The sequence below is a fragment of the Anastrepha ludens genome, chromosome 6 (assembly GCF_028408465.1).
Source record: "Anastrepha ludens isolate Willacy chromosome 6, idAnaLude1.1, whole genome shotgun sequence".
In the NCBI taxonomy this organism is placed as follows: domain Eukaryota; kingdom Metazoa; phylum Arthropoda; class Insecta; order Diptera; family Tephritidae; genus Anastrepha; species Anastrepha ludens.
In genome coordinates, this window is record NC_071502.1 from 63,680,384 (window position 1) to 63,707,277 (window position 26,894).

At 35.8% G+C, this 26,894-nt stretch overlaps 1 protein-coding gene across 4 annotated transcripts in view; it reads right to left on the minus strand.

Annotated features, from left to right (window-relative positions):
- Positions 1–169: 169 nt before the first annotated feature.
- Positions 170–26,894, minus strand: part of LOC128866799 (FK506-binding protein 2) — a 65,123-nt gene continuing 38,398 nt past the window's right edge. For 3 of the 4 annotated variants that reach the window (XM_054107785.1, XM_054107783.1, XM_054107784.1), the window contains 3 exons: positions 5,121–5,209; positions 4,823–5,022; positions 170–1,022 (listed from right to left, as the gene is read on the minus strand). In XM_054107785.1, coding sequence (XP_053963760.1) covers positions 843–1,022; positions 4,823–5,022; positions 5,121–5,209 — 469 coding nt within the window. In that variant the 3' untranslated portion in view covers positions 170–842. The remainder of the gene's footprint in view (positions 1,023–4,822; positions 5,023–5,120; positions 5,210–26,894) is intronic. The other variant, XM_054107787.1, reaches the window with a different exon arrangement.

Here is a 26,894-nt window from a genome sequence, read left to right on the forward strand (position 1 = left end):
TAAATTAATTTCTCTACTTCATATTTACTTTCTTTGTTGTAACAGCAGACATTTTTGGTGAATGCTGCTGAAGTGGCAGTCCTTAGTCGATTATAATTTCGGCCCGAATCGATTATTGGAACGATCTTAATTTGTTGAGGAAAAGCGCTGCAAATATTTAGTAATAAAATTAACTTTTTTAAACAAACTTTATTTCACTTTTTCTTCCTTCCGTCCAATACAATACTCGTACTTGCTATAAAATTGCTTACATTATACATTCAACTAAATTTTCGCCCCAAGCATTGGTCGTACAATATAAATTACAATTTTACAAAGAGAAGAAATTAAAATCATTAATTTAAAATGAAACTATGAAAAGCGAATTATAAAAATTAAGTAAACATATTTTTCTTACAAATTTGTCGTAGATCTTTTATAGCTAAGTGGAAGCATTTACATACTTTCCTCGTTTAATTCTCTGAAGATGTCTTTGCCATTTTGGTTAGAAGATGAAAATGAACTGCTAAATGTGAACAGAAAACTGTTCTAAGCTCACTATTTTATACAAGTTTATAATATTTATATATTTTTTCATTTCTGTCAATCATTCATCTTCTTTTGCTACATTTTTATACGGATGTATGTATTCGTATGAATGTAAAAAATATGTAGGCATGTTTGATTTCTTTTGCCTACAAAGTACTTCGATTTTCTTTTGTTACAGGATTCAAATAATGAATTCACATATGTATGTATGTTTGTATTTGTGAATGTGTGTGTTTTTGCGATGGTAGGAGTGTGCGATAAAGTACTACTATTATATTTGGCAGCTCTGCCACCACACTTCAGTTGCATTTGACTTAGAGCTCGTCGTGCTTCGGACCGGAGAACTCGTCGTGCGAGATAAAACCGTTCTTATCCTTGTCCTCGTGTTGGAAGATCTCCTCGACAAGCTTGTCATTCTCTTTGAGCATATTCTTCAATTCCTCGGAGTCTTGTCCCTCAACGGCGGTCATTTGCTTCTTGAGATATTCGCTGACCTGTCAAATGGCAGAGTAGAGAAAAAAATAAAACTAAAATATAAGAGAGCTGCGGTCTTATTATCTAGCCAGTGGTTATATATTAACTATGTGCAAAACATACATATAATATATTGTACTTGTACAAGGTGGCGCAAAATTAATCACACTACCGGAAGATTTATAATTTTTGAAATCTTATTTGATACTTGAACTAGACAGCTGCAGTATGCAAACTGACAAGCAATGCAGCGCGCGCAGATCAAAATCAAGATTTCCATCACTCAAAATATTTTTTTTATCTAGCGCCACCCATAAAATAGTAATCATATTAGTTTAAACATGCAATTTCGGAAATGTGTTAGTGAATTAGAGGCTTTGCCCATGGATGAAGAGGGGAAACCCTGAAAGAATCGCACTGACACAAATATTATTTTCTGAAGAAGTGTGAGTTTTAAAAGAGATATGTTTTGATTTTTAAAGTTTGATGTCCACAAATTTAAAATGTTATTTTTCTATAATCTGAAATGCTTTACATTGCAACGTTTTAATGGCTCTAAGTGAAGAAAATGAAATGATGTACTGAGACCATTCTTAGTCAGACATCTACATAGTTCTTAGACCTATGCCGTTTGCAGCAGTGATTTATGGGGGATACGCTCTGTAGTCTTTTGCTGTCCACGAGCAAAAAAGAAAGTGAAAAATTAAGTAATCGCGATGGTGTTAGTGCTGGAAATACTTCTATAGTTACATACTCGTAATAAATACCCAACATTGACTCCAATCGATCTCTCGCCGACTGTGTTTATATACACTGAATAATTGATATTAAGAAAAGCTGAGAAAACTCAGAAAACTACTAAGACGATGACGAACCATAAATTTCAGCACTCGATTGCCAATTCTGCTAGACCAATGGAATATTAATCTACTTACCCTATGATCAAAAAGTACCGGGAATGTTTAATTTAAACGAACCGCGCACGTGCAAACTGGTCCATATTTTTTTCTTATGTTGGTAAGACTGTAAGACACACACCTGTCGCTATTTATCCGTTTTGAAGCGTTTGAGAGGTGCCGTACGTCGCAAACGTCCGGAAATATGGGCAAATAGTTCTTGGATTTTGCATGATAATAACGCGCCATAGCACCGGGCCCAAATTGTGCTGGATTATTTGACCAAACACCAAGTAAATACCATTGTGCAAGCACCTAATATGGCCCCGTGCGACTTCTTTTTGTTTCCCTAGTCGAAGTTACCACTGCTGAAGACCATCCTTTTGTCGGCCTACCAGGGGTGCATGGAGGACTGGGTTAAACGTTGGCACAGGTGTGTTGCTTCAGACGGGTCAAATTTTGAAGGAGATCAAATAAATTAGCCTTAAATTTAACTCTGTTTTGTTTTATTTAAACATTCCCGGTACTTTCTGATTATAGGGTATATTTGTTCGACAGCCACTTTGCTCCGCTATGGAGAATGTGTTGGCCAAAATATCAAATTTTAACTATATTAAATTTTAACAAAATTACCAAGTTTTAACTATTTTTATATTTAATTTTGGTGTTTTATTATATGTTTTTATAAAAGCATAGTGTGTTCTACAACAAAAGCCATATGACTCAAAGCTCTGAACTTTGTACACAATTTAACAAATTAGAAAAAACATAATGCATCAAAATTTCGAACTCTTTAATTCTTAATCTCTAGAAAAATTCTATTTATAAAGTTTTATGGCTCCTGAACATACCACCGCCTCCAATCTTGATTGAAAGGGAAGCTCGCTCGAGTGCCTTAAGATTAAAAGGTGTATCTGAACTTAAAAGTGGGGATATGTAGAAGACTTCCTACATAGTCCCATTCTTCATAGGGATGATATACTATCACCCAAACCAATACTCTTCAGGAACTTCCAAGTTATAATTAATGAACGCACAGACTGGAGAACTAACTCCATCACTTTCAAACCTGGCTCCCAGGTTTTGGTTTACTGATGGGCCCAAATTGGAAAATGGTAGAACAGGGGCAGGAATCAATGGGCCTAAATTCAAAAAATCGGTTCCGATGGGATTCTACCCAACAATATGCCAGGCAGAAATACATGCCATTGAAATATGTGTGAGAGAATGCCTTAGCAGGAAAATGAGAGGTACTCACATCTACATACTTTCAGATAGCCAAGCGGCTCTAAAAGCCCTTCTATCAACAACTATCACCTCTAAATTGGTAAATGATTGCCTAAACCTTCTCAAAACGTTAGGGAACCTCAACATAGTAACACTAAGCTGGATTCCGGGACATGAAGGACATGAGGGAAATGAAATGGCCGATGACTTTGCAAAACAAGGAGCAAATATGCAACTTACTGGTCCTGAGCCTTTCTGTGGACTCACAAAAGGCCACATTAATGAATTCCTTAGGAAATGGGAAGAAAGAAAATTTGCTGCACACTGGCTAAACTGTGCCGGTCAGCGTCAAGCCAAACTATTCCTAAGTCCCAACAAAGGAATATCCGACAAGCTTCTCTCACTAAGCAGAGTAGATCTGCGTCGTTTAACAGGATATCTTACAGGTCACTACAGCCTGAGGTATCATCGAAATAATATTGGTCTATCTTTGTTATACAAGGTGGCGTCAAACTATCCAAAGTTTTGTAAAGTAATGGCAAAAAAAAAAAAAAAACGATTTCCATCACTCAAAATCATTTTTTAGATGCTTCATTTTGCGCCACTTTGTACTAAAATTCAATGTCCTATAAAATATCATACATTAAAGCTTTCTAAAAATTCTGATAAAAAAGTTGAACACTTTGGTACAAAATTTTTTTTCTAATTTTTTATAGCTTCATGCATTTTCTACAAGTTTGGAGATTTAAGTTGTATTGTTTTTGCTTTAGAATGCGCAATACTCTTATAAAAAGATAAAAACTGGAATGAAAGAAAATGAAAAGCATAAAAAATAAAAATAGTTAAAATTTGGTGATTTTTCGCGCTCCTATTATTTCGAAAGGTGTGCATGCAAATGTACAAAGTAATTTTTTATTTGGCAGAAAGAGCATAACACCGTCAGCAAAAAAAGTTATAAAAAAATGAACTAGATTTTCAAGCAACTTTAAACTTGCGATTTATTACACTACAATTAAATTTATAGTATACATATTTGCATGCCACAAATGTTTCTAGAAATTCTACTTTGAATGATTATGAAATTTTTGTAAAATTTTTCTAGTTCATGCGTAGAGCTTGGAGCTTGGATTCGTATGGCTTTTATTAGACAATGGATTATACTTTAATAAAAAAATATTGAAGATCAAAATAAAAATATAAAAACAGATAAAACTGGCCACAATGTTGAGGTGCTGTCGTTTTGTCTCGGGGGCTGTATGCAGGTCACGAGGTTATAGCGTTGGCAACGTCAGCTTGGTGACTACTTGCCGTCTCTGTACTGGTTCTTTCGGATTGTAACTTAAATTTTGATATAAAAAAACAACAGCAAAATGTCGGAACTAAAAATATCCTATTTTGTTTAGACACTTCTATTTTTTTGGGATTTGCACTAAATTTTCTTTTCACAATTACGCTTAATATTGTACATTCTTATAAGCCTTATACCAATTCATTTGTATGTTTATATGTATATATGTATATAATAGCATTTACGTAGTAGAAAAGCTTTTAAGAATTGCAGAGAATCACAAGAATTGCATAAAAAATTATGAGAACACATGCAATAAGTCATCATCACCACCATCACCAGTTCCATTGAACGTTTAAATAACGTCTTAATGTAAGTAGTTACGTGGTGAAGAAAGTGCGATCCATACATAAACGTTTACCTCATCACGGCTCAGCTGCTTATCGCCGTTCTCGTCGATCTCTTTGAAGACATTGGTTGGTGGTGGAGTGTTTCCAATATTTATCAGTTCAACATCGAAGAGGAGTGTGGCCTTTGGTGGAATAACATTTCCAGCGCCGCGATCACCATAACCCAACTCGGGTGGGATGACCAATTTACGTTTTTCACCTAAGTACAGGAGAAAGCAATAATTAATATTAGTGAATCAAACGAATGCAATGGTGAAAAGGGGAAACCTGACATAGTAGCTTGGATTTTCTACTTACCGACACACATATCCAACAAGCCTTGATCCCATCCCTTTATCACTTGACCAGCTCCAATTTGGAATGTGAATGGTTGATCGCGATCAAAACTGTAATGAAAAAGGCAAAAGGTTAAGACTGAATGAAGGAGTTTAGAAATTAAATGTTGAAAATATATTTATATAAATATGTGTGTATATAGTAGGTATGTACTTGTATACATACTAGCTTTAACCCGCGGCCCCGCTCGCGTAGGAGTAGTTTTGAGAGATTTAGGATATGTATATAAAAGAATTACAAACAATAATTTCATAGAAAATAATTTTTTATTAATAACCATAATATTACAATACCCGGCATCCGTTGCAATGCCTCGTTGAATAAAATCAAAACAACCAATCAGAAAAATATCAAGAAAAATTATTTTTATTAATTTTCTATCTCAAACCGTTTTTGGGCTTTGCATTTGGGTCATAGTTGAACAGCTTATGCGGATTATGAAGTCTAGAGTGTGCTATAAATAGTGAGAAATAGGAAAAACTAAGATTTTTTAGATTAAATTTAAGCAAATATTCGATTATTAGTTACGAATGAGAGTGGTGGCGTGGCCTGGGGGCTGTGGGAAGGGAGTTCCATCATAAAAACATGCCTATAACCTTTATTGGGTGAAAATATGAATGTATAAACATTTTTACGTCATTCACCTTTATAGTATAGATGTAGTTCACTACACAAACTGCAAGTAAAATTATTTTCACATTAAGATTATAGAAGGCTGTCTCATTAGGTAAATTGTTGAATATTGAAATAATATTAAAAAAAAAAAAAAAGTACATTACATTATCAACATCAAGTGTGAATCAATTCATCATCAGCATCATCACGAAATTCATGATGTGACAAACGACATTCTTCTACAGAGTGGATTTCTTTTGCTTTTTGTATATTCTGAGAATGTGGTGGATGTTATCAGTGGGCAACATCTTTAAGGGGTTGGTTAAGCGCATCGATAACACATTGGGGTGTGTAAAACAGGCTCTTACACCCACATCATCAGAATATAAAGCATCGTAGGGAAATAAAATTGACATTTGCTGCCAAGTTAGTGGCGACAACAGCGGCAGCCAGCGCTGTATTATCAGTGAAGGTGCATATTTGATAATAATTGAGTGTGATACACTCCATCAAACGGCGATATAAACAGGATAACAACAAAACACAAATTCCAATACACACACGCACACACACAACCGAGGCAAGGGCTAATAAAAAATTGAAGAGAAATGCGCGAAACCATCGTTCAAAATGGCACTCTGCCAAAAGTCGTCAAAGCGGTGCGGGGTTACTGGATGACTTAGCGGTACAAATGGTTGGTTGCTGCCTGCTTTGCAGCTACGGCTTCTTAAGAATTTATGAAAAACAATCGTTATTGCGGTGGCTCGGCAGCTAAGAAGACCTGATATTCTTGCAAATGTGGATGAGTTTGTGGAAAACCTAAAGTTCACATTTAATTCCAAGTATTTGTTTTAAACATTTTTGAATTAAGCTACATGGCATACTTAGCTAACAAGTGTAATGCATGTACAGTGTATTTGTTATATGAAATAAAATGCATAACACACAAATTATCAAAAATTAATTGGACTTTTGAGTCAATATAAACGTGTGCAATATTCTGGAGAAACTATATTTTTATAAAAACTAAAAAAAAAAATAATTAATAATAATAAAAAATAAATAATAATAAAAAATAATAATCAAAACTTTGCAACATATCGCGCTGCTATTATTTTGATTGCCACTGTAAGGGTTTTACATTTTTTTTTGTGATGGGGTAAGTTATATTGAAGATATAAAGAAGGTGATGTGACTACCAGGTTAGCAAATAGTGGAGTGCCTTAACTGCCATGCATGGGATAACTCCTTCAACTTTTTAGCTGTTTAGGTTGGGCATACTTTTAGTGATGAAAAGGTCAAATGACGGGTAGCTTATTGTCGGGTAGAACCTGCACAAAGGCAAACAGAATTATATATTAAACTGATTTACAAATAACTAATAATTTTTTTCACTCAAGAACCAGGCCGTCCAATTCCTATGTAAAAACAGCGGGCGAGTGCGAAAATCCACATGTAGCTTTCGTGATATCGCTAAATAACGGTTTTGGATTAAAGAAAAAAAGTTAAATCATAAAAAATTTCTAATATCTGCGGAATCCGTTAACCGATCAAAACACGTAATTTGCCATTTTAAAGGAAATTAAACTTACTATCTGCTTCATTTTTCGTTAAAACTTAATGTGTTCGAGATATTTACAAAGTTAAAAACACATTTTTTTTTGGAAAAATATGCAACTTTTCAATTGTAAAAACATATTTGAAAACGATTTTCGACCAAATTTTCTTTATTTTTACTCATTTCTTAACGGGGCACTGCCTAATAGGTAGACATGCCTAAAGGATGGGTGTGCAAACACATGACTTCTGTAGAAGTTGTCTAGATGAGGACGAGGAAGAGACAATTTCGGACCTACTGTGCCGCTGCCCTGCTCTATCCAGACGCAGGTTTACAATTCTGGGTAGACAATTTTTTAATGAGTTAGAAGACCTCAGTTCTATAGAAATCAGAGATATTTTAAAATTGTTGAAAAACACACACTGCTTTTAGGAGAGATAGGGACAAGTTCCCCACGCGGCATCACAATGGGCTATGAGCCTGAGTGTGTCCCACAGGACAACCGCTTCAACCTAACCTAACCTACTCATTTCTTAAAATTAACGTTTGTAAAAATTGGGAAATAAATATAAGAAACAAATGAAAAAAAAGTGCTTCATTAGTTATAAAAGTTATTCGCATGAGAATAAAAATACTCATTTTTGCATTGACAAGTGATCAACACAGAATCGATTTTTACGATATTATTAGCTGGTTTCCCTGGTAAAAAAATCTAATAAGGACAATGCAAAGTAAATTGAAAGGTTTATTCTTGGTTATTTATAAAATCAAAAGATTTAAAGCATTAATCAAAGCATTCACAAACAAATACATTTCAAAAAGGAAAAAAATAGGTAGCTGTTTTCAACTTAAATCGATTCTTTATTTTCTTATTTGTTAGTCACATAATTTGTATCTCTCATCGGGGTCCACATTTTCTGGCACAACAACTGATTTGGGACGATATTCACTTCGCGAGTAGCTTTCACGAAAAAATTCACTTTGCTAGTTTTGTACGGTGCTAAAGGATAGTAAAAATTATGAAAAATCGCAGGAAAATGTGCACGGTTCAATTCCATAATATGGCTGGCACATCAAAACATTCTGAATGCGTTTATGGCGAAATATGTCAAACCTTCCAATGGGAATATCAGATGGCGACTGACAACTCTAAAAGTGCACAAGGATAAAAATATAAATAACAAACACTCGTATACAATAAACAACACTTTACAATAAATCGAAAAAAATCCATCTTTTTTTTTACTATACAAAATGTGAAGAACGCATAAAGGCCAGAAACTGCAGTTCCCCGTCCCATTACCTAAACTCTCATAGTTAATTTCATCAGGCAAAATTTGATTTCCATTTCAAGTCAATATTAGTTCGAGTTATGACTCTGGTCGACTTGGGTTTTACATAAATGTAGTTTAGAGAAAGACGCATTTAAAACTTTTCGTATTAATCGCATATTTAAACAGTTGAAATTTATTTTTATTATGTTTTTTAATATATTTTGTTTATTTCTAACATTTTGCAGAAAAACTTAGGCTATTAAAGCAATAACGCCGAGTATTTTATAATTTCCAAAAAATAAAAATTCCCATGGAGACCGCTTGTAGACGTTAGTGGAGGCATTTCGCTCTTCAGCGCCAATTAGGGTATGACATGCAGTGCTCATGTATTTGGATTGTTAAAAAATTATGCAAGTTTAAAAAAATGTACATAAGAAAGCAAAAACGAAACAACAATAAAACTTCTAAACAACAATTTGTTATGTGCAGCAAGTTGACAATGCCAGGGAGGGTAAAAACTGGGAACACTGTTTTTACGTTGCAACTTTGACAAGCAACAAACTTGTAAAAGTTTGCTGAAAAATGAAAACTACACCGGCGGGAATGCGCGCGTAAACGACACATTGGAGTCGGTAAATAAAAATTATCACTGAGAAGAATATTTCCTAAATGTTAGAATACGAGTAGAGAGAAGAGGCTGAACGAAAGGCAGTTTAAGATAAGAGAGCAAAATATTAATGATAGGTGCAGCCTAAATGAGAGCTTTCCGCCGTGTTCAATTTTTGGTGAATATTTTTTAGAAGCCGATGAATTTACACCCTTATGGTGTTTGGTTTTTTCATATCAAAAATGTATTCACGTAGTCGTCAAATCACGCCTGGAGACGATCGCTGTAAGAGAAATTGTTTCAATGGTTTCGATGTTTCGTGCACAAAGATGGATCGAACTCACTAGCAGAGATTTGAGATTTGAGCGATTCCTTGTCAAGTGATCCAAGTATTTTGAGCATGAAACTTTCAGGGATCACGGAGCATAGTCTCAGCTATTAATGAAAGAAATAAGAAAGAAAACTGAAAGAAGCGGGTTTTACAGATTCGACAAAAAGTGTTTTTTTCTAAAATTTTGAGCCTAAAAATAAATGTATTTTCCCAGAATTTTTCAAAAATTTGTTTTTTAATTAATTGTTTTTTTATTTAAAAAGAGTTTAAAATAGTTTAAATTAAGTTTAAAATTTTTTTGGAAAATATAATTTTTGCGAAGTTAATTTGAGGATACAAATAAAAAAAAAATTATAAATATGTTAAATATACCAAACATGTTTTATTTTAAAAAACTCCATACGAAAATTTTCAACATTGAATAAATCTTAGAATAATTAAGTTTGTTTATAACTGTACCGGTTTATTTCTTACTAACCCAAAGGCTACAAACAAACCAAGTTTGAGTGAGATTGAAGACCATGCCCAAAGTACTTAGATCACTTTACGTGGAATCACTCAGGTTATATGTCACGTAAAGCGTGTTCTATCAATACCGCCTATCGTGAATTTAACACAATTTTTTATGTCATTCGTATAGCGTGGGCATATGTAAATATTGACGTTTGGCCTCATGGACGACCCACGTATAGAGATTGTAAAAATCCACTGCCCAAGAAGAATTTGATAGTTTTAAAATGGCGTACATTTTTCATATATTGACCTGATTAAACGAGAAGAAGAGAAGAGATCAGACGCTTGCTCGTGTTCCGTTGTTTCAAAATTTGTTTTAACAACAAACGATTAGTGATTTTTAGATAAAATAATTTTTGATTAGGAGTGTTTTGAACTTGAGATGACAAAGTTAGCAAACCGAATTGTCTTATTTCGGGCGATGAGAAACTAAGAGTGATATCTCAGCACAACAAGCATCTGACCGTTTGGTATGCCTTTTGGACTAATGGAGTGAATTTATCACTTTTTTTCCTTAGGAATGTGGCTGACGTGCGCGGTCATGCTCAACGGCCTTTGCTGCCATAAGATAAAAAGTTTGTCTTGTTCAAAATGCTGAAGTTGATCTATAAGTTATATAGTTTCGACGAGGCGATGCAACCTGTATTATGGTAAATGAAACAAAACAAAAAAAAACTCATCGCAGATGTGCCTTATGCAATATGGTCTAACGTGGCCTGATTTTTTACTTGTGATTCTTTAAAAGGAAAATTTATTGACAATAAACCAAGTCAAATTTCAGAACTGTAAGAAGCGATTGAATGTACATTGAAGGCATCCAGTCAACACAATGGCACTTTACTAACGAAAATTTCGTCTAATGGACCAACGTAATAAAGCAACTATTTATCGGACATTGTGCCCCTCCATGTTTGCACTCAATAAAAGATTAGTAGAAAAATGTTATAAATGTTAAGAAGTGCTGCATTTTCTAAAAATTTCAACAGAAAGCAGGTTTAATGGCACACCAAATGCCGTTAGGTACAGCCAGGATACGAGTTCTTTACAGATCGTCTTCAATCTTTTCCGAACAAATAATAACGACATTAAGGAGCTGTGCTGTAAGACGAGACACAAATCAGACTTTTTCATGATCACTTACCAACTATTTTTATTAGTTTAGTTCCCCTACATTTTAAAAATCCCACACTATGCGGCGTAGGGACTAGGAAGTAAAGAATTTGGGTTCTCCTGGTATGTTCGCCTGACATGGCGTTATCTACTTAAGAAAGAAGAAGCTGCTGGCGAGCTATTTTGGACGGGGTAAAAACCATTTATATAATTTTAGTGCTAATCGACAAAGAAGAGATTCAGGTTGTATTTGAAAATAACTTTGCTTTCTACTGCGCCATGTAATATTTAATAATATTTTCTAGAAAAATCAACTTTAGCGATGTGGCCAAAACACACCATCTTCCGCCTTAAAGTTGCTTAGCACCATATTTTCCGCCTCACTAGGGACAGTTAAGTCGAATATGATTATCACTTGATGTCCACGGTCGGTGTGACTGCATATCACTGAAGCGCTACAACTGTGCTACTCACTTGCCTCTTTGGCCTTGCTTTGACTGCAGTAGCTACTTCTGTTACTTTTTTTCATCCCGCAGTTGGTGTGCTGTTCGCTCAATTTGCTGCAAGGTTTGTTTTTCTTGTTATTATGTTCTCTGTTGTTACTGAGGAGTTCTTAAATATTTTATTTAGCTCTCTTGGGCTTTGTAACAATTCAAAAATATTGTATTTGAATTTTGCATACAACTCGGCGCTCATTCTTATGCCCGTTGTATGAGTGTTCGTAGGCAGGTGATGCCTCCCACGATGATGCAGCTTTAATGTCAAGTGTACATTATCCACCAAAATGCCGCGAAATTGTGGCGGAAAAGTGTAATGTCCCCCAGTGCTGCAAGGTGACAGGCAGCAGGACTCATACGAATGGTTCTTAAGGCAGTTGAGTGTGTGTTTTTTTTCTGCTTACAAATCTCTAGCGGTGAAACAAGAAAACCACACAGAGATACAAAGTTACAGTTGTGTTTTGTTTTATTTGAAATTGTGCTTATTTGAGCGCTTTACTTTTTAAACAACTCTTAAAACAAGTGGATTTTGCACCCCAAACAGGTGGATGGGGGATGTCTGAATCACCGTGTGAATTTTTATTGCAGGAAATTCCGTGAATTGCTACTCAAATATGGATATGTGAAGTTTGCTTTTTATGGCGGGAGTGAAACGAATCATTCGCGTATTTTAAGTCGTGGCGGGCGTGAATGTTGAGTAACTTAAAAAGTGTATCACAAAGGTGCTCTTGCAGGTTTGCGACATTTTTGCGACACACATACATTCATAAGTCTGTATATGTGTGCGAAGATTATACCAACTATATATAATATATTTATGTATGTACACTTTTTACTGCGAATTCAAATATGCTTTGAAATGTTTTTCACTTTCTCTCACTCCAATTTCGTAGTCGCTATCATCAACAAGGGTTAAATGTCGCTTCAAAGCCTGCACTGATCCCCATAGATTTATTGTTCAGGCCACGATAATTGTTATTTTCGCAACGTGACACAAACATTCAGGCTATAACGTCAATTGATAGGTGCGAATCATCGTAATAACGGTTGGTGGATATGCAAAACACATAAATAAAATTTAGAAGTAGAAACAAATTTGCATTAAACACAGCGATTTACTTTATAAAATGACAGAAATGACGGGTGAATAAGCGCTATATATATACATATATATAATTGGCGCTTACACCGAACGGTAAATATTTTTTAAGAGGAGCTTTTTGATGGCAGATATACACTCGGAGGTTTGCCATTGCTATTAGAAAAATGTTTTTCTTAATTTTGTTGTTTAACCGAGATTCGAACCTAGGTTCTCTCTGTGAATTTCGAATGGTAGTCACGCACCAATCCATTCGGCTACGGCGGCCGCCAAGCGATATACTATATGTACGAGGGGTGCCTTTTATATGTCGGGATTTGGCAACCCTGGTGTTGCAATCTGGCAACTGACAGTTGTATCGCAAAGTTTGACATTTTTTGGCTTTTACGTACTCAGAACGTTTTGAAATACCAACGCTATTTGTGTTGTTTACAGTAACTTAAAAGATTCATCTCGGTCCAAAAATGGAATTAAATCGTGAACATTTTCGTGCGATTATGTTTTACAACTTTCGATGTGGATTAACTCAGCAACATTGCATGGATGAACTTAATTCATTTTTTGGCGATGAAGCACCATCAAGGACCAGTGTTTATCGATGGTATGGTGAATTCAATCGTGGTCGTAGTTCACTCCAAGACGAATTTCGTGAAGGTCGTCCAAAATCAGTTGTTGTTCCGAAAACCATTGATGCTGTGCGCGAACTGATATTGCAAGATCGTCATGTGACCTATCGTGAGATTGAGACAATCTTAGGTATTAGTGGGATCAGCATACATTCAATATTGCATAAACATTTGACTGTCAAAAAAATTTGTTCGCGTTGGATCCCACACAATTTGTCAATCGCTCAAAAAAAGGCTCGTGTCGATTGGTCGAAGGAAATGCTCAAAAAATACGATCGCGGGGCTTCGAAACACGTCTATGACATCGTGACAGGTGATGAATCATGGATTTATACGTATGAGCCCGAAAGTAAACAGCAGTCGACTGAATGGATGTTTCAAGATGAGCCAAATCCAACAAAAGTTGTTCGCGCACGAAGCACTTCCAAGCAAATGGTCGCCTGTTTTTTCGGAAAAACTGGACATGTCGCAACCGTACCACTAGAACAATGCAGAACAGTAAATTCTGAGTGGTACACAACCATTTGTTTGCCAATTGTCTTCCAAGAAATTAGGAAAACCAATCGCCAAAGACGGATCACTCTTCACCAGGGCAATGCGAGCTCTCACACATCGGCTCAAACAACTGCATTTTTGAGCACCCAAAACATCGAATTAATGGGTCATCCGGCGTATAGTCCTGACTTGGCACCGAATGACTTCTTTTTATTCCCGTACGTAAAAAACAAACTGAGAGGTCAACGTTTTTCGACACCTGAAGAAGCGGTTGCGGCATTCAGAATGCATGTTTTGGAGGTACCTCATTCAGAGTGGCAAAAGTGCTTCGACAATTGGTTCAAACGCATGCAAAAGTGTATAGATCTTCATGGAGAATATTTTGAAAAACAATAAAGTGATTTTCGATTATTAAAATTTTTTTTTGTTCTCTAATCCCGACATATAAAAGGCACCCCTCGTAATATTGTGGATTCATGCGGGTAGGCAAATATTGTACATACAGTGACTCACAATTATTTAGGTAAATTTAAAAATTTATAAAAATTTCATGAAGTTTCTTACTGACTGATATTTTGTAGGGTAGCCTTTTCCTATTAACACTGAAGTGTTTTGGTATATTCCGGTGTTATTTGCTCCCACTCATTTCAAGCACCTTCCGTTGCCTATGTGATCTTTCTTATATTTCGCTCAAAAACACTCCATAAATACTCAATTGCATTGAGATTTTTTTTTCAACACTTGCAATAAATTATTTTTCAATAAATTTAAATAAGTGGTTTCATCCATTGTTTTCTTTACGAGCGCTGAAACTTCAGACCCTAATAATGCGAGAAGGGAAAAATCACTCTCTGCTCAAGGTCAAATATCGCTGATAAGCGCAAATGTGGACGCATCACAAATCCTTTCAGTTGTTTTATTGTCGCAATAACATTTGTTTGTGCCACTTTTAATTGGATTTAAAATTTTAATTTGCGGCCAATTAAGAGGTTTACAGGCCATACATTTAATAGACGCTTGAAAGCTGCCCCTTCGACATATTATATGTACATGTGATCATGCATAAATACATACATACGCATAAGTACATGCAATGCCCGTTTTTGCTTAAATCAACCACGTCCCTAAGGTGATCCAAGGTTCCGCGGAGGTTAACAACTCTTTGAGTGGCAGTGGTACAAAATTTAAGCAAAATATATTTTTTTTTAATTTTTCACTCTTGAGCAAATGTTTCAATTTAAAAAAACTTGTTCAAACTGGATGTCAGAATGTAAAGTAAATTTTGGTTTTTTATGAATATATTTTTTTTCTGCCATTTAGTATTTGTTTTTTTTTGTTGGTCATGTGCGCTGTTTGAATAAAAGTTTCTAACACGTCATAAAAGAGAATTTTGGTAAAAAAGAAATTAAATTTGTTTTAAAAGTTTTTTAATGTGTAACTCATTTAGCAAAGGTTTATTATTATTATTATTATTTATAGGGGATATGTACAATATAACTCTAACTTAATTAGCACACTGGCTACTAGGACCTTCGGGGCTAGCAAAGGTTAAAAACTGGATGACTGAATGTAAATTTTTTTTTTGTTTTAGTTAAATAAAATTTCTTTTAATAGAAAAATTGAAGTTAAAAAGTTACTTTAAAAAAATATTATTTGGTCTCTTTACGAAAAAACCCGAATTTATTATCGTATAAAAATAATTATATATATTTTATTTTGTTTTACCCTAGAAAATGCACATTTTTCTGTAAATCAAAGAGTTAGTATGTTCGCGGGAAGTGATAAATTCAGTGAGCAGTACATTCGTATGCGTATACATACATTCATATCTGTGAGCGTCTGGCAACACAACTTGTTTAGACTGTAAAGCTCTTAATTATTAGATTACAATGCAATATTTAAATTACTAAATACACATATTAATAAAATTATAAATAAAATCTGCCTTTGAAATATCAGAACTCGAGGCCCTGAAAGTAAAGCGGCTAAGAGCAATCTACTTCGCGAACGAGTCTATAACTGACGATGGTAACATTAGCTGGGATACTTGGACGGAGGCTAAGTTACCTTGAAATAAACGTAAAAATAGACCATCGAACGAGTCTATAACTGACGATGGTAACATTAGCTGGGATACTTGGACGGAGGCTAAGTTACCTTGAAATAAACGTAAAAATAGACCATCAGCTTTCAGGTAGAAATACTTACATATATATATATATATATATATATATATATATATATATATATATATATTATGTATATATATGTAGACTTCAATACCAAATAGAACTACCGGAAACGCGCACTGTAATCTTATCGAACGGCCAAGCGGCTAATAAGGCCTTATATCCTATCTGGTGAGCTCAAAACTGGGAATGGAGTGCCGTATCAAGCTAAAACCCCTTCGAACATATTTGTATGTAAGGAAATGAGATTGCTTATAAACTCGCATAGAACGAGCATCTATGGGCTCAGAGCTCTTTTGTGTTGTAGGGAAAGGGGCATTATCCAACCTGCCACAAGAAGAGGTTAGAGCTCATAAACTGTCTGCTGATGTTGGACAATTATAGTCGATTGAAAATCGATATTAATAGTATTATATGGATAACAATTTATACTTGATATACAAGCTTTACCAGGTCATGGCCTAATACATTTGGAATGCGTCTGTACCCAATTAAGCATTTGCTTCCGATTCGTAATCTATTATACAAAAAGGAATGTCCTACTCAAACTGGTAGAGTTACGTTAGAGAATGGAACTCTAAGAAAAATCTGAAATTACTGAGTGAGTAATCATGATGACCAACTTAAATATATCAGAGATTTGAGTTTAATCAAGCTAAAACATATTTGAGCGCCAAGAAATCTGTAATGAGCGTTTCACTTGTGTGATGTGTACGAATATACTTCAGCTTTTCGGCTTTGAATTTATTTTGCAGTGCTTTCTGATAACGGCTATGGGCACGTGCTGATGCGTATGAATAAGTTTAAGTCAACAACCGGGCATATATGTACATATGTTGTTGTGTATTGCATGTCTGTGGCATATGTGTGAGCACGCATCCTGCCGTGCATTATCATAAAGTCAATGGAGGTTAACCCGACATTACATTTTTACAATACAAATAAATTTTTTCCGCATTCCGAGTTTTTTCGCCATTACATTCGAAACCATTTTTCGGCATTTTCCCCGTTTGACTGCATTTTTTTATTTTTCGTTTAAATTTACACCTAAATATTTGATAAGCTTCGATTTCGTTACTGCAAAAGAATATGCAAAAAAAAAAAAAGTATATGGACCAGAGAACCATTCGAATTGAAATGTGGTGGAATGTGCAATTTTTTATTCATTGCAGCAACAAAAAGATACATGAGTATAGAGGGGACTATGGCGCACAGGAGATGGCGAGCAGAACACATTCCGGTGTGTTTGGAAACGTAGTTGGAGTTATGTGTAGCAACAATAAATGTAAATGTAAACAAACTCAACCCGTCGCTCATTAAATATGCGACAGAATGGCTCATTGCCACTGTCATTGCGTCAGGCACGTATGGGGCACACAAACATATTCGTACGCATAAAGGATGCACAAGCCAATGTTAATGCCAGCTGTAGTCAATACCGGCAACAGCAGCACCAGCCAAAGCGCTGAAGCGCTAAAAAATTATTTCATTTCAAAACCAATCCAATTCAATCCTTTTTTGCGGATATATGAGAAGTGATTCATTCAGCTGGGGTTGCCTTTAGGTACAGGATGCGCCAGCAAATCCCATAACACAGCATCGATTACTAAATAATAAAGCACACAACATAGGGATTTTTATGCGTTGTAGATCAACAAACTCGCCACACACACATAAAAAAATACAAACAAAAATAATAAAACCACAAAAAGGATAAATCGAGCACTCCCACCAAGAGCAACTTGAGAAGAGATGTGGCAGGCAAGTGTGTTATTCCCAAAAGCAGTTGTATTATATAAAGGTAGAAGCGCAACTGATCAACTGACAAGAACAAGTGATTTCAGTCAAAACATAAATAGCATCACCTCTAGTGCAGGTTGAAACCTCAGCGAAACGTTTGAAGTGTGAGAAGTGGCAAGGTGTCGCTTTTTTAACTTCATAAAAATACTTCTCCATTCGCTGATTGAAGTGATTGTAATGCTACACATACTTGCAACATATCAACTTTTCTCCATTCTGCTCCTCTTGGGCATCGTAATCATTTGGTCGCCACACTGGACTTTCAAATCTACCAACCTACAAGTACGAATACATAGAGAAACATTTATGTGGCAAAGATCTAAGTTTAGTTAAATTCAACATTTCCGCATGCCCGGTGGATTTGAGCCAAGTAAAAAAAAAATTCAGCTAAGTGTAAACTCGTTAAAGTTCAAGCGCTTCCCTGGGCTGCTCCCCGTGGAAACATTGAGGAGCGTAAAGCCAGAATTTATAGCTGGCGGCTTGGCATCACGTGCACCCATTTCTACTTTACATAGCTGCAAACACACATACATATACGCGTAATTTCAAGAGATGTTGCTGTAAATTTTAAGAAAAAAAAAAACGATAGGAATAAGATAATGCGAAAACTGTATCAGTGTAAATCCCAACCAACTAAGCAATGTACTCACTGTGGGTGCGATAAGACATTTTTCTAAACAAATTGAACAACCCAAAATATGGGAATAGATTTGCTTAATTTCTTGTTCATTGAACATGGCATGGTTTCAGTTTTAGCCATGACCCATGGACAAATTTACCACTGTAAGTGGTAACTGAGTTTGAATTTTCGTTGAAATTTTCAATTATGAGTGAGCAACTATTATTCTATTGAGCAATTTGATGGCAAGTGATCCAAAAAGTTTGAACATTGTCAACAATTCGTTTAAAAAATTGGTTTATTTGTAGGCAAGTGAACTGAAAAAATATATTCAATGTTGAAAATTATGGTGAGAGTTTTTTGAAATGAAACGTTTTTGATTATTTAAAAAAAATGTAATAGGACTATGAATAAGTTCGTTACGGTTTTACAACAGATGGCGTAACTTGATTATTATTCCATCGATCCACATTTCCAAACATTCATTGGAGAGCTACTGTCGTAAGGCACAAACGTCAGTATAAGTTTTTTATTTGAAGCGTAAACAACAATATTTTTACCACACTTGAAAATGTCGAATTTCGTGCAAATAATGTGTTTTTGCGGGGAATTCTTCTTCATTATTTTAATATGAAGAAAAAAGCAGCCGAAAGTCATCGTATCTTGGTGGAAGTTTATGGTGAGCATGCTCTATCTGAGCGAACGTGCCAGAAGTGGTTTGCACGCTTTAAAAGTGGTGATTTTGGCTTGGAAGACGAAGAACGCGAGGGTGCGCCGCCAAAGTTCATGGATACCGAATTGGAGGAATTGCTCGATCAAGATCCGGCTCAAACGCAAGAAGAGGTTGCAAAAACTTTGGGAGTTGATCAATCAACCATTTCCAAACGTTTAAAAGCCATGGGAATGATCCGAAAGGTAGGCCATTGGGTGCCGTATGAATTGAAGCCAAGAGACGTTGAACGCCGTTTTATGGCATGCGAACAACTGCTTCAACGGCACAAAAGAAAGGGTTTTTTGCATCGAATTGTGACTGGCGATGAAAAGTGGGTCCATTACGACAATCCAAAACGTCGGGCAACGTATGGATACCCTGGCCATGCTTCAACATCGACGTCGGCGCAGAATATTCATGGCCTGAAGGTTATGCTGTGTATCTGGTGGGACCAGCTGGGTGTTGTGTATTATGAGCTACTGAAACCGAATGAAACGATTACGGGGGATGTCTACCGACGACAATTGATGCGTTTGAGCCGAGCACTGCGAGAAAAACGGCCGCAATACGCCGATAGACACGACAAAGTTATTTTGCAACATGACAATGCTCGGCCACATGTTGCACAAGTGGTCAAAACATACTTAGAAACGCTCAAATGGGATGTCCTACCCCACCCGCCGTATAGTCCAGACCTTGCGCCATCCGATTACTATCTCTTCCGATCGATGCAACATGGCCTGGCTGACCAGCACTTCCGTAATTACTATGAAGTCAAAAAATGGATCAATTCGTGGATTGCGGCAAAACCGACCGAATTTTTCACAAAGGGAATCCGTGAATTGCCAGAAAGATGGGAAAAAGTAGTAGTAAGCGATGGACAATATTTTGAATATTAAATTTGTAACCATTTTACGTCAATAAAGTTTCAAATTTCGAAAAAAAACCGCACGAACTTATTCATAGTCCTATTATCTATACTATAAAGGTGAATGTCTGTACGTTGTCCGCGCATCACTACGAAACAACAACACCAAATGACGTACACATTTTTACACATTCATATTTTCACCCAATGAAGGTTATAGGCAGGTTTTTATGATGGAACTCCCTTCCCACAGCCCCCAGGCCGCGCCACCACTCTCATTCGTCACTAATTATCAAATATTTGCTTAAATGTAATCTAAAAAATCTTAGTTTTTCTTATTCCCCACTATTTATAGCACACTCTAGACTTCATAATCCGCATAAGCTGTTCAACTATGACCCAAATGCAAAGTTCAAAAACGGTTTGAGATAGAAAATTCATAAAAATAACTTTGCTTGATATTTTTCTGATTGGTTGTTTTGATTTTATTCAACGAGGCATAGCAACGGATGCCGGGTATTATAATATTATGGTTATTATTAAAAAAATATTTTCTATGAAATTATTGTTTGTAATAAACTAGTAATTTTATAAGATACAATTTAATTTAAAAACAAAATTATTTAAGAAAATATTATTTAGTTCTGTTAAACGTTTCATCCACTTCCTAACGGTGACATGGACAGTTGAAGGAGGCAGGGCTCTAGTGTTAGCGATGCGTCAATGATGATTCCACTCTACATTAACATCAACTTCTGTATCACATTTAGTTACTTTAATTTGGTCTGGTGTGGTCTGGCCTGGTCTGACAACACAACCAAGGATTTACATCAGCACAGTTAAGTGGTGACATCAACCACTGACCCAGCTTTGTGGAAGTTTTAGTTGCGTTATCGCTTATATTCCATCATTTTCTCGGTTTATCATTTACTTAGTTGCAAAACATTTTAAGAGTTTACCAAATCATTTGCGGTTAACAACAAACAATTGCTTCTACTCGCCCAATAATAGTGACTTACAAAATTACTAGCACTGTCGCCTTTACTAACACATACAAATTAAAATGTAGCAAAATTTAGATTTTACCCATAGTACATCGTATTGTTGGCCAGCCGAATTGATGGCGGAGTATCATTAATTATTCAAACTATTCCTACTCTCAAACTCGTATGTTATGGCAGTTGTACTTACAATTTTTCAAGGAAATGCTGCTACAATCTTGTAGTCATAAAGGCAGCGCAATTTACGCATTCGAAAGAATTATCGCAGAAAGATTGGATACAAACATACATACATACACACATTTAAATCTGAGAGAATTTTTATAAAAAAAATGAAAACGTTTGGAATTTTAAATAGGACTAGGCGAAATAAGATATAAATGATTTTCGGCCCATGCTCTGGGAAATATATCTGTATCCATAATAGTAGCGGCAAAGTTTGACTATTTATCTGTAATTAAATTTTTTTTTAATCAAAATTGAGTTTTTATAAGTTTCTACCTTAACGCTGTTAAGCATTTTTTTTCCATATGATAAATGCGATTTCTTTTGCAAATGTAATTTTTTTATATGGAGAAAATGCAGAAGACCCTCAATAAGAAAAACAAAAATGGCCAGCAATCGACGCGAATTTCGAGTTACTTCAAACTTACACGTTATAATGCCAAAATTTAATGAACTATGAAGATGCGCAATCGAAATTTTCGTTTCGTTCTTATACAGTTTTAAACTGGCGGTTATATTCTACACCTACAGCCGACATATCTCAAGCTGCCTTTCGGTATGGATCATGCATACATATTTACATTTAGTAAATCTAAACGCAACTGCTTAGCTCGGCGCTGATTTTCATACGATGCCTATACTTATAAGCATTTATAAATATGAAAATAGTTTCGGAATCACACCTCATTGCCCTTGAGACGACACATATTCTTAATAGGTTAAAGGGAACTTGCAGCTTGTCTTTCACAGCATAAACTTGCATAGACCGTTTGTCATTGGAAATTTATTGTCTTGTTGACGATGCCTAATATGTGCGGCTCTATTACTTCACATTCTAATTGTTTATTTTATCGTACGCGAATGGGGTTCAGATTGCAAGAATCATTGAGATTGAGGATTACTTGTATCAACTAGTTACACGATAAAGGAAGTGGTAGCGCCAAAGTCATCCTCTTGAATCTGTGAAAAATTAAACTTTCCTCAGGTACATATGAGGCCAGCACTAATGAATACATGAAATATGGGATAGAATGAAAATTGGCGTTCAGTAAGATGTTCACACTGGGGCTCAGTAAATTCACGTATGCAGTTTGTACCCTTCCTGTGTGCTTTGTCAGATAACTACATAAAATAGAGGTCCAGAATTAGTACAATGCTTTAGAAAGGCGACCCCAGAGCCTAGTCACCATTTCTATAGCAGGCGGTTCTAAATTGCCTGAATGATCCAAAATTGTCACCCCAACAGCATTCCACAAATAGTTATGGGGATTGTGTTACAACAACAAAAATAATTACTAACCAGGCACTTTTGAAACGCACATGCCCCTTCGTTTTTGTTGAAGAGTTTTGCAACTATCCACAAGTTCTTTGTTTGGCAAGAATTATAAGCATATGAAGTTCCCAAAACAGTTTCGCTAATCGACAAAATATTTATTAATTATGCTTCGGAATTTGCGAGAACAGATTTTGTTAGAAAAACTTCTCACACTTCATTTTTATTAAGAATTTTTCGAAAATTTCTGGGTATGCAGTTTAACAGCCCATTAAAGTTCAGTATAATAAAGCGGAAGTTTGAAGTAGCTCCAAGTTACCGTTGATTTTTGATAATTTTTTTCCTTGACGAAGTTGCGTATTTTCACCGTATATATGTATGTATGTAGGCAATGAAGGAACGGCAGAGGAAAAAATTATCAAAAGTAAACAAGTGTTATGAGCCACTTTATACTTGCAACTAATTATACTTCTATTTTTTTATGGCTGTAAATTTGGGTACGCACATTCTGAATAAAAGGTTTGTAATGTCGATGAAAATTTGTCTTATTTTTGGTAATTCTTGCACAAAGTTTGAGGCTCGGTTTAATAACGTTTTTGTTATAGAATAAACTATATTTTTACAAAAAAAATAACTGAAATTAAAAAATAAATAGAGAATAATGGCAAAACTGGTCAATATGCGGTGCCTTTATAGTTTTGCAACGGAGTATGTTGTGAAATAGATATTGAAATTTTTGTTTAGTATCTGAAAAATAAAGTGCAAAGTGCATGGTGTCAAAGAAGTAGACAAATTGCTTGCAACCTAGGATCGTTTGAACTTCTGCATAAAAATGCACTCCAGCGAGCATTTCCGATTGGAATTAAGAGTATAAACGGACGAGGTGAATGCCACATTCGACTATAAAAATTGTTCGCATAAAAAATAAAACGGAAGCTAATAATTCATGTGGCAAAGTGTTCATAAGTGAAATAAAAACTGTGTGGCACTGAGTTAGTTATCATAGGCACCTTGATTGCGGTTATTGTCATTAAACAATTAATGCCGCGCTAATAAACATAAACATAAAAAAATAGGACTAGAGAGAGAAAGAGGGAGATAGAGAAGAGAGACGGTGATATAGAAGATAGAGAGGTGGATATGGATAGTGATACTGCAAAGGCTGCAAATGATGCGCAGTAATCAATTCAAGCTCACCTTGTAGTGAGGGACAATCTATATAAAGTTGTTGTATGTACATCTGTGTTCAAAATAATAGTAGTGTGACGAATTACCAAGTTTTAACTATTGTATTTTTCAAAATTAATACATAATTAAAAGACCTAGGCGTTGAAGAAAATTTACAAATATTTAACAAACTTCAAAAAGTTTTCATCGAAATTTTCAACTTTTAATCAGAATTTTTAGAGTACTTCTGGGTATTCAGTTTTATAGGGCATTCGAATTTTCATAAAGTAATATATAAGTTTGAAGTGACACAAAAATCGCATCGATTTTTAACAATTTTTGAAGTGAAACTTCTTTAGGCGCGTCGGGGGCCCCAAGGCAGATTGAAAAATAGGCGAGTGAAACGGTAAGTTCGGTGCGTTACCGAAATCCGTCAAATGGGCGGGGCCAAGGAGCAGCTGCTCCTTCCCACTCTCGCCTATTCGCTCTCTCTCATTAATTTGTATATGCATGTTATGTTCCGCAATTATCGCTTTTATATACAAGTAAATAGCGTGTGGAGACTATAATAGAGGATTTTCGCTTTAAAAATTGGTTTGACACTGGTATTTGAACAAATTTCTATTGAAGAATACTTAGTTACACAACGAAATACTTCGTCTGGCCTTCTTCTTCTAGAAGATAAACCAGTGCAAAAATGCAAACGTCTCTAGCACACCCTGTAGCGAATAATTTCGAAATAATATGAACTGAAATGTATATAGCACACAAGTAAGCATTGAAGTAGACTGGCGACATGCAGGCAACCGACAATCGACAACCGACAACGGGTATTATAGATAGCCATAGCCCGTGCAAATGAGTGCTGTGTGTGAGTATCAGATAAAGCGCCGATTGAATGTGTGTATGCGGGAAAGCAATAAGAAACTGCTGTGAAGTAAATAGATGGTAGGTATGGAGGATACGAAGCGATACAATGAGTGCGTTTGCCAAACGAGTGACGATAGTTGAAGTAGAAGGTTGTAAAATGACATTTCAACCGTTTCGGTGATCAAAGCAAATTGATTAACGCGCCAAAAGTAGGCAAAAAATACCATTGGAAGTGCAAAGAAATGTCAGCGTCAAGTTCAACACTGCACCCAAGTGTCAAATTTGAAGCTAATAAGGACAAAAATGAATAGTACAAATTTATGTGGAGTGATATAGAAAAAAAATATGAAAACCTGAATTTAACACGAGAGAGGGGGGAGAGATCTAAACCGGGGCTCCCATGCATGGAACAACCAACTTAGAAGTTTCACTTCTACCGTGCGTGAGTCTGACAGACCCTAGTTTTTTTGTTTTTGCACTTGACGTTGGGAATGTTTTTTTTTTTAACATATAAAAATCATGATCGGAAGACTTTTAAATGGAGGAACATTCAGTTAAGCGAATTTTGAATGGGATATTTAACTGCATACTCGTAACTTTTCTAAAAATTCAAATTAAAAAGTGTGAAATTTTGATTAAATATGCTGACTTTTTTTTTAATTTGCACAAAGTTTTAAATTTAAATTTATATGATTTTTGTAGGAGGATGCACCATACTTACAAAAAAACAAAATTAGTTAACATTCGCCAATTCGCCCCGCTACTATAAACTTGCACACAGGTGTACATACATATATAAACATACATACCGTACATATGTATACATGTAGGCATGTGAGCAAGTTGCAACAGCTGCTGCAGCTTATTAGTTACTTCAACTTATCGTCGCCTTGGTGAGTGACCATGACAATTATAAACATTGTTGCAACTTGGCAATGACAAACAGTCATTCAACCGTGTGTTGGAGGCATGCAACAGTCATTAGAGCGCAGCGACAGGGCAATTAGTTGCGGCAAGTAGACATAAATGTAAATAAAAGTAAGTCAAAAGCAAACAAACACAAAAAAAAACGTATCAAAAATGGAAACTAAATCTGCAAGTTGTAAACAATAGCTGCGAGTCCAACTCGTTTTGTAGGAGCAAAATGAAAAAGTTGTGAACAACGCCAAGCAAACAAAAGCAAAGGCGCAAACCTGCGTTCGCAAACGTATTCCAAGTGCGTTGCTGTATTGCAGTTGACTTCCTGATTTGTTGCGTTAATTGTCGTTCGCATTCTCGGCTCGTTTAGTGTCATTGCAAATGCATTTGGCCAAAACCGTTGCGCTCGCTGGCGCTTTTCCAAAGTGGACACGTTTTACTGGCTATCTGCTGCAACATACCTGCGTTCATATGTATGTATGCATTATTTTTGTACGAGTATTTGTTTTTGCTTTTAACATTTGTTCGCTTATTCCGCACCATGGCGCGCAATCCCTAAGCTGGTTTAAGCCTTAATGGGTAGTGTAAACAAATGGTCAACGAGCGCAGTGCGCAACAGCTGGCAATTGTCACAATGCCAGCCACTTAAGTATGTTTGTGTGCTTGCATAAAAGCAGATACACCTTGTTTTTCTTATTTCGCCTCATTTCATCGTGTTTTGGCGCTTGATTAACGTGCTTGACGCGCTTGCAGAGCCGAAAACTTTCACTTGGCTGTGTGGAATGCTTGCAAATAAATACTCAAGTGAATGCATAAACAAAAAATAATGTATATATATACATATAGGTAAGTACATATGTATGTTAGCTGCAACCTAGCCGTTAGCTTCCTTCGTTAATGCCTCTCATTTACCTGATTATTTAATTTTATGCAGCTTATTCACTCTTCTTGTTTCATAATGTGCAAGTGTGCCTTGAAAATTGCAATACCGTTGTCGGTGTAGCCGGCTAAGCCTCCTCCCTCCCCTTTGTCTTTGGTGAACTGCAGTGGCATTGTGCCATCCAACGAACCAATGCGATCATTCAACAACGCGTCACATGCCTCGCTGGGCCATTAAAAACTTATGAAACATCTTCAATTTATGTTTTCTGTTGCATTTTCCTTTCGTCTCCCGTCGTCACGCTTTTGTTGCGTTGTGCTGCTGCAAAGGGAAACTCAAGTTTTGCATGTGCACATATGAAACATTTTTTATTGCTGTTACTGGCCTGTTGGCTGTGAACCGGAAAAAACTCAAGCAGCTACTTGGCAAGGTGTAAAAAAGAAGACATCTCGTTTTCCTTACGCGCTAGCGGAAAAGATACACTTGAA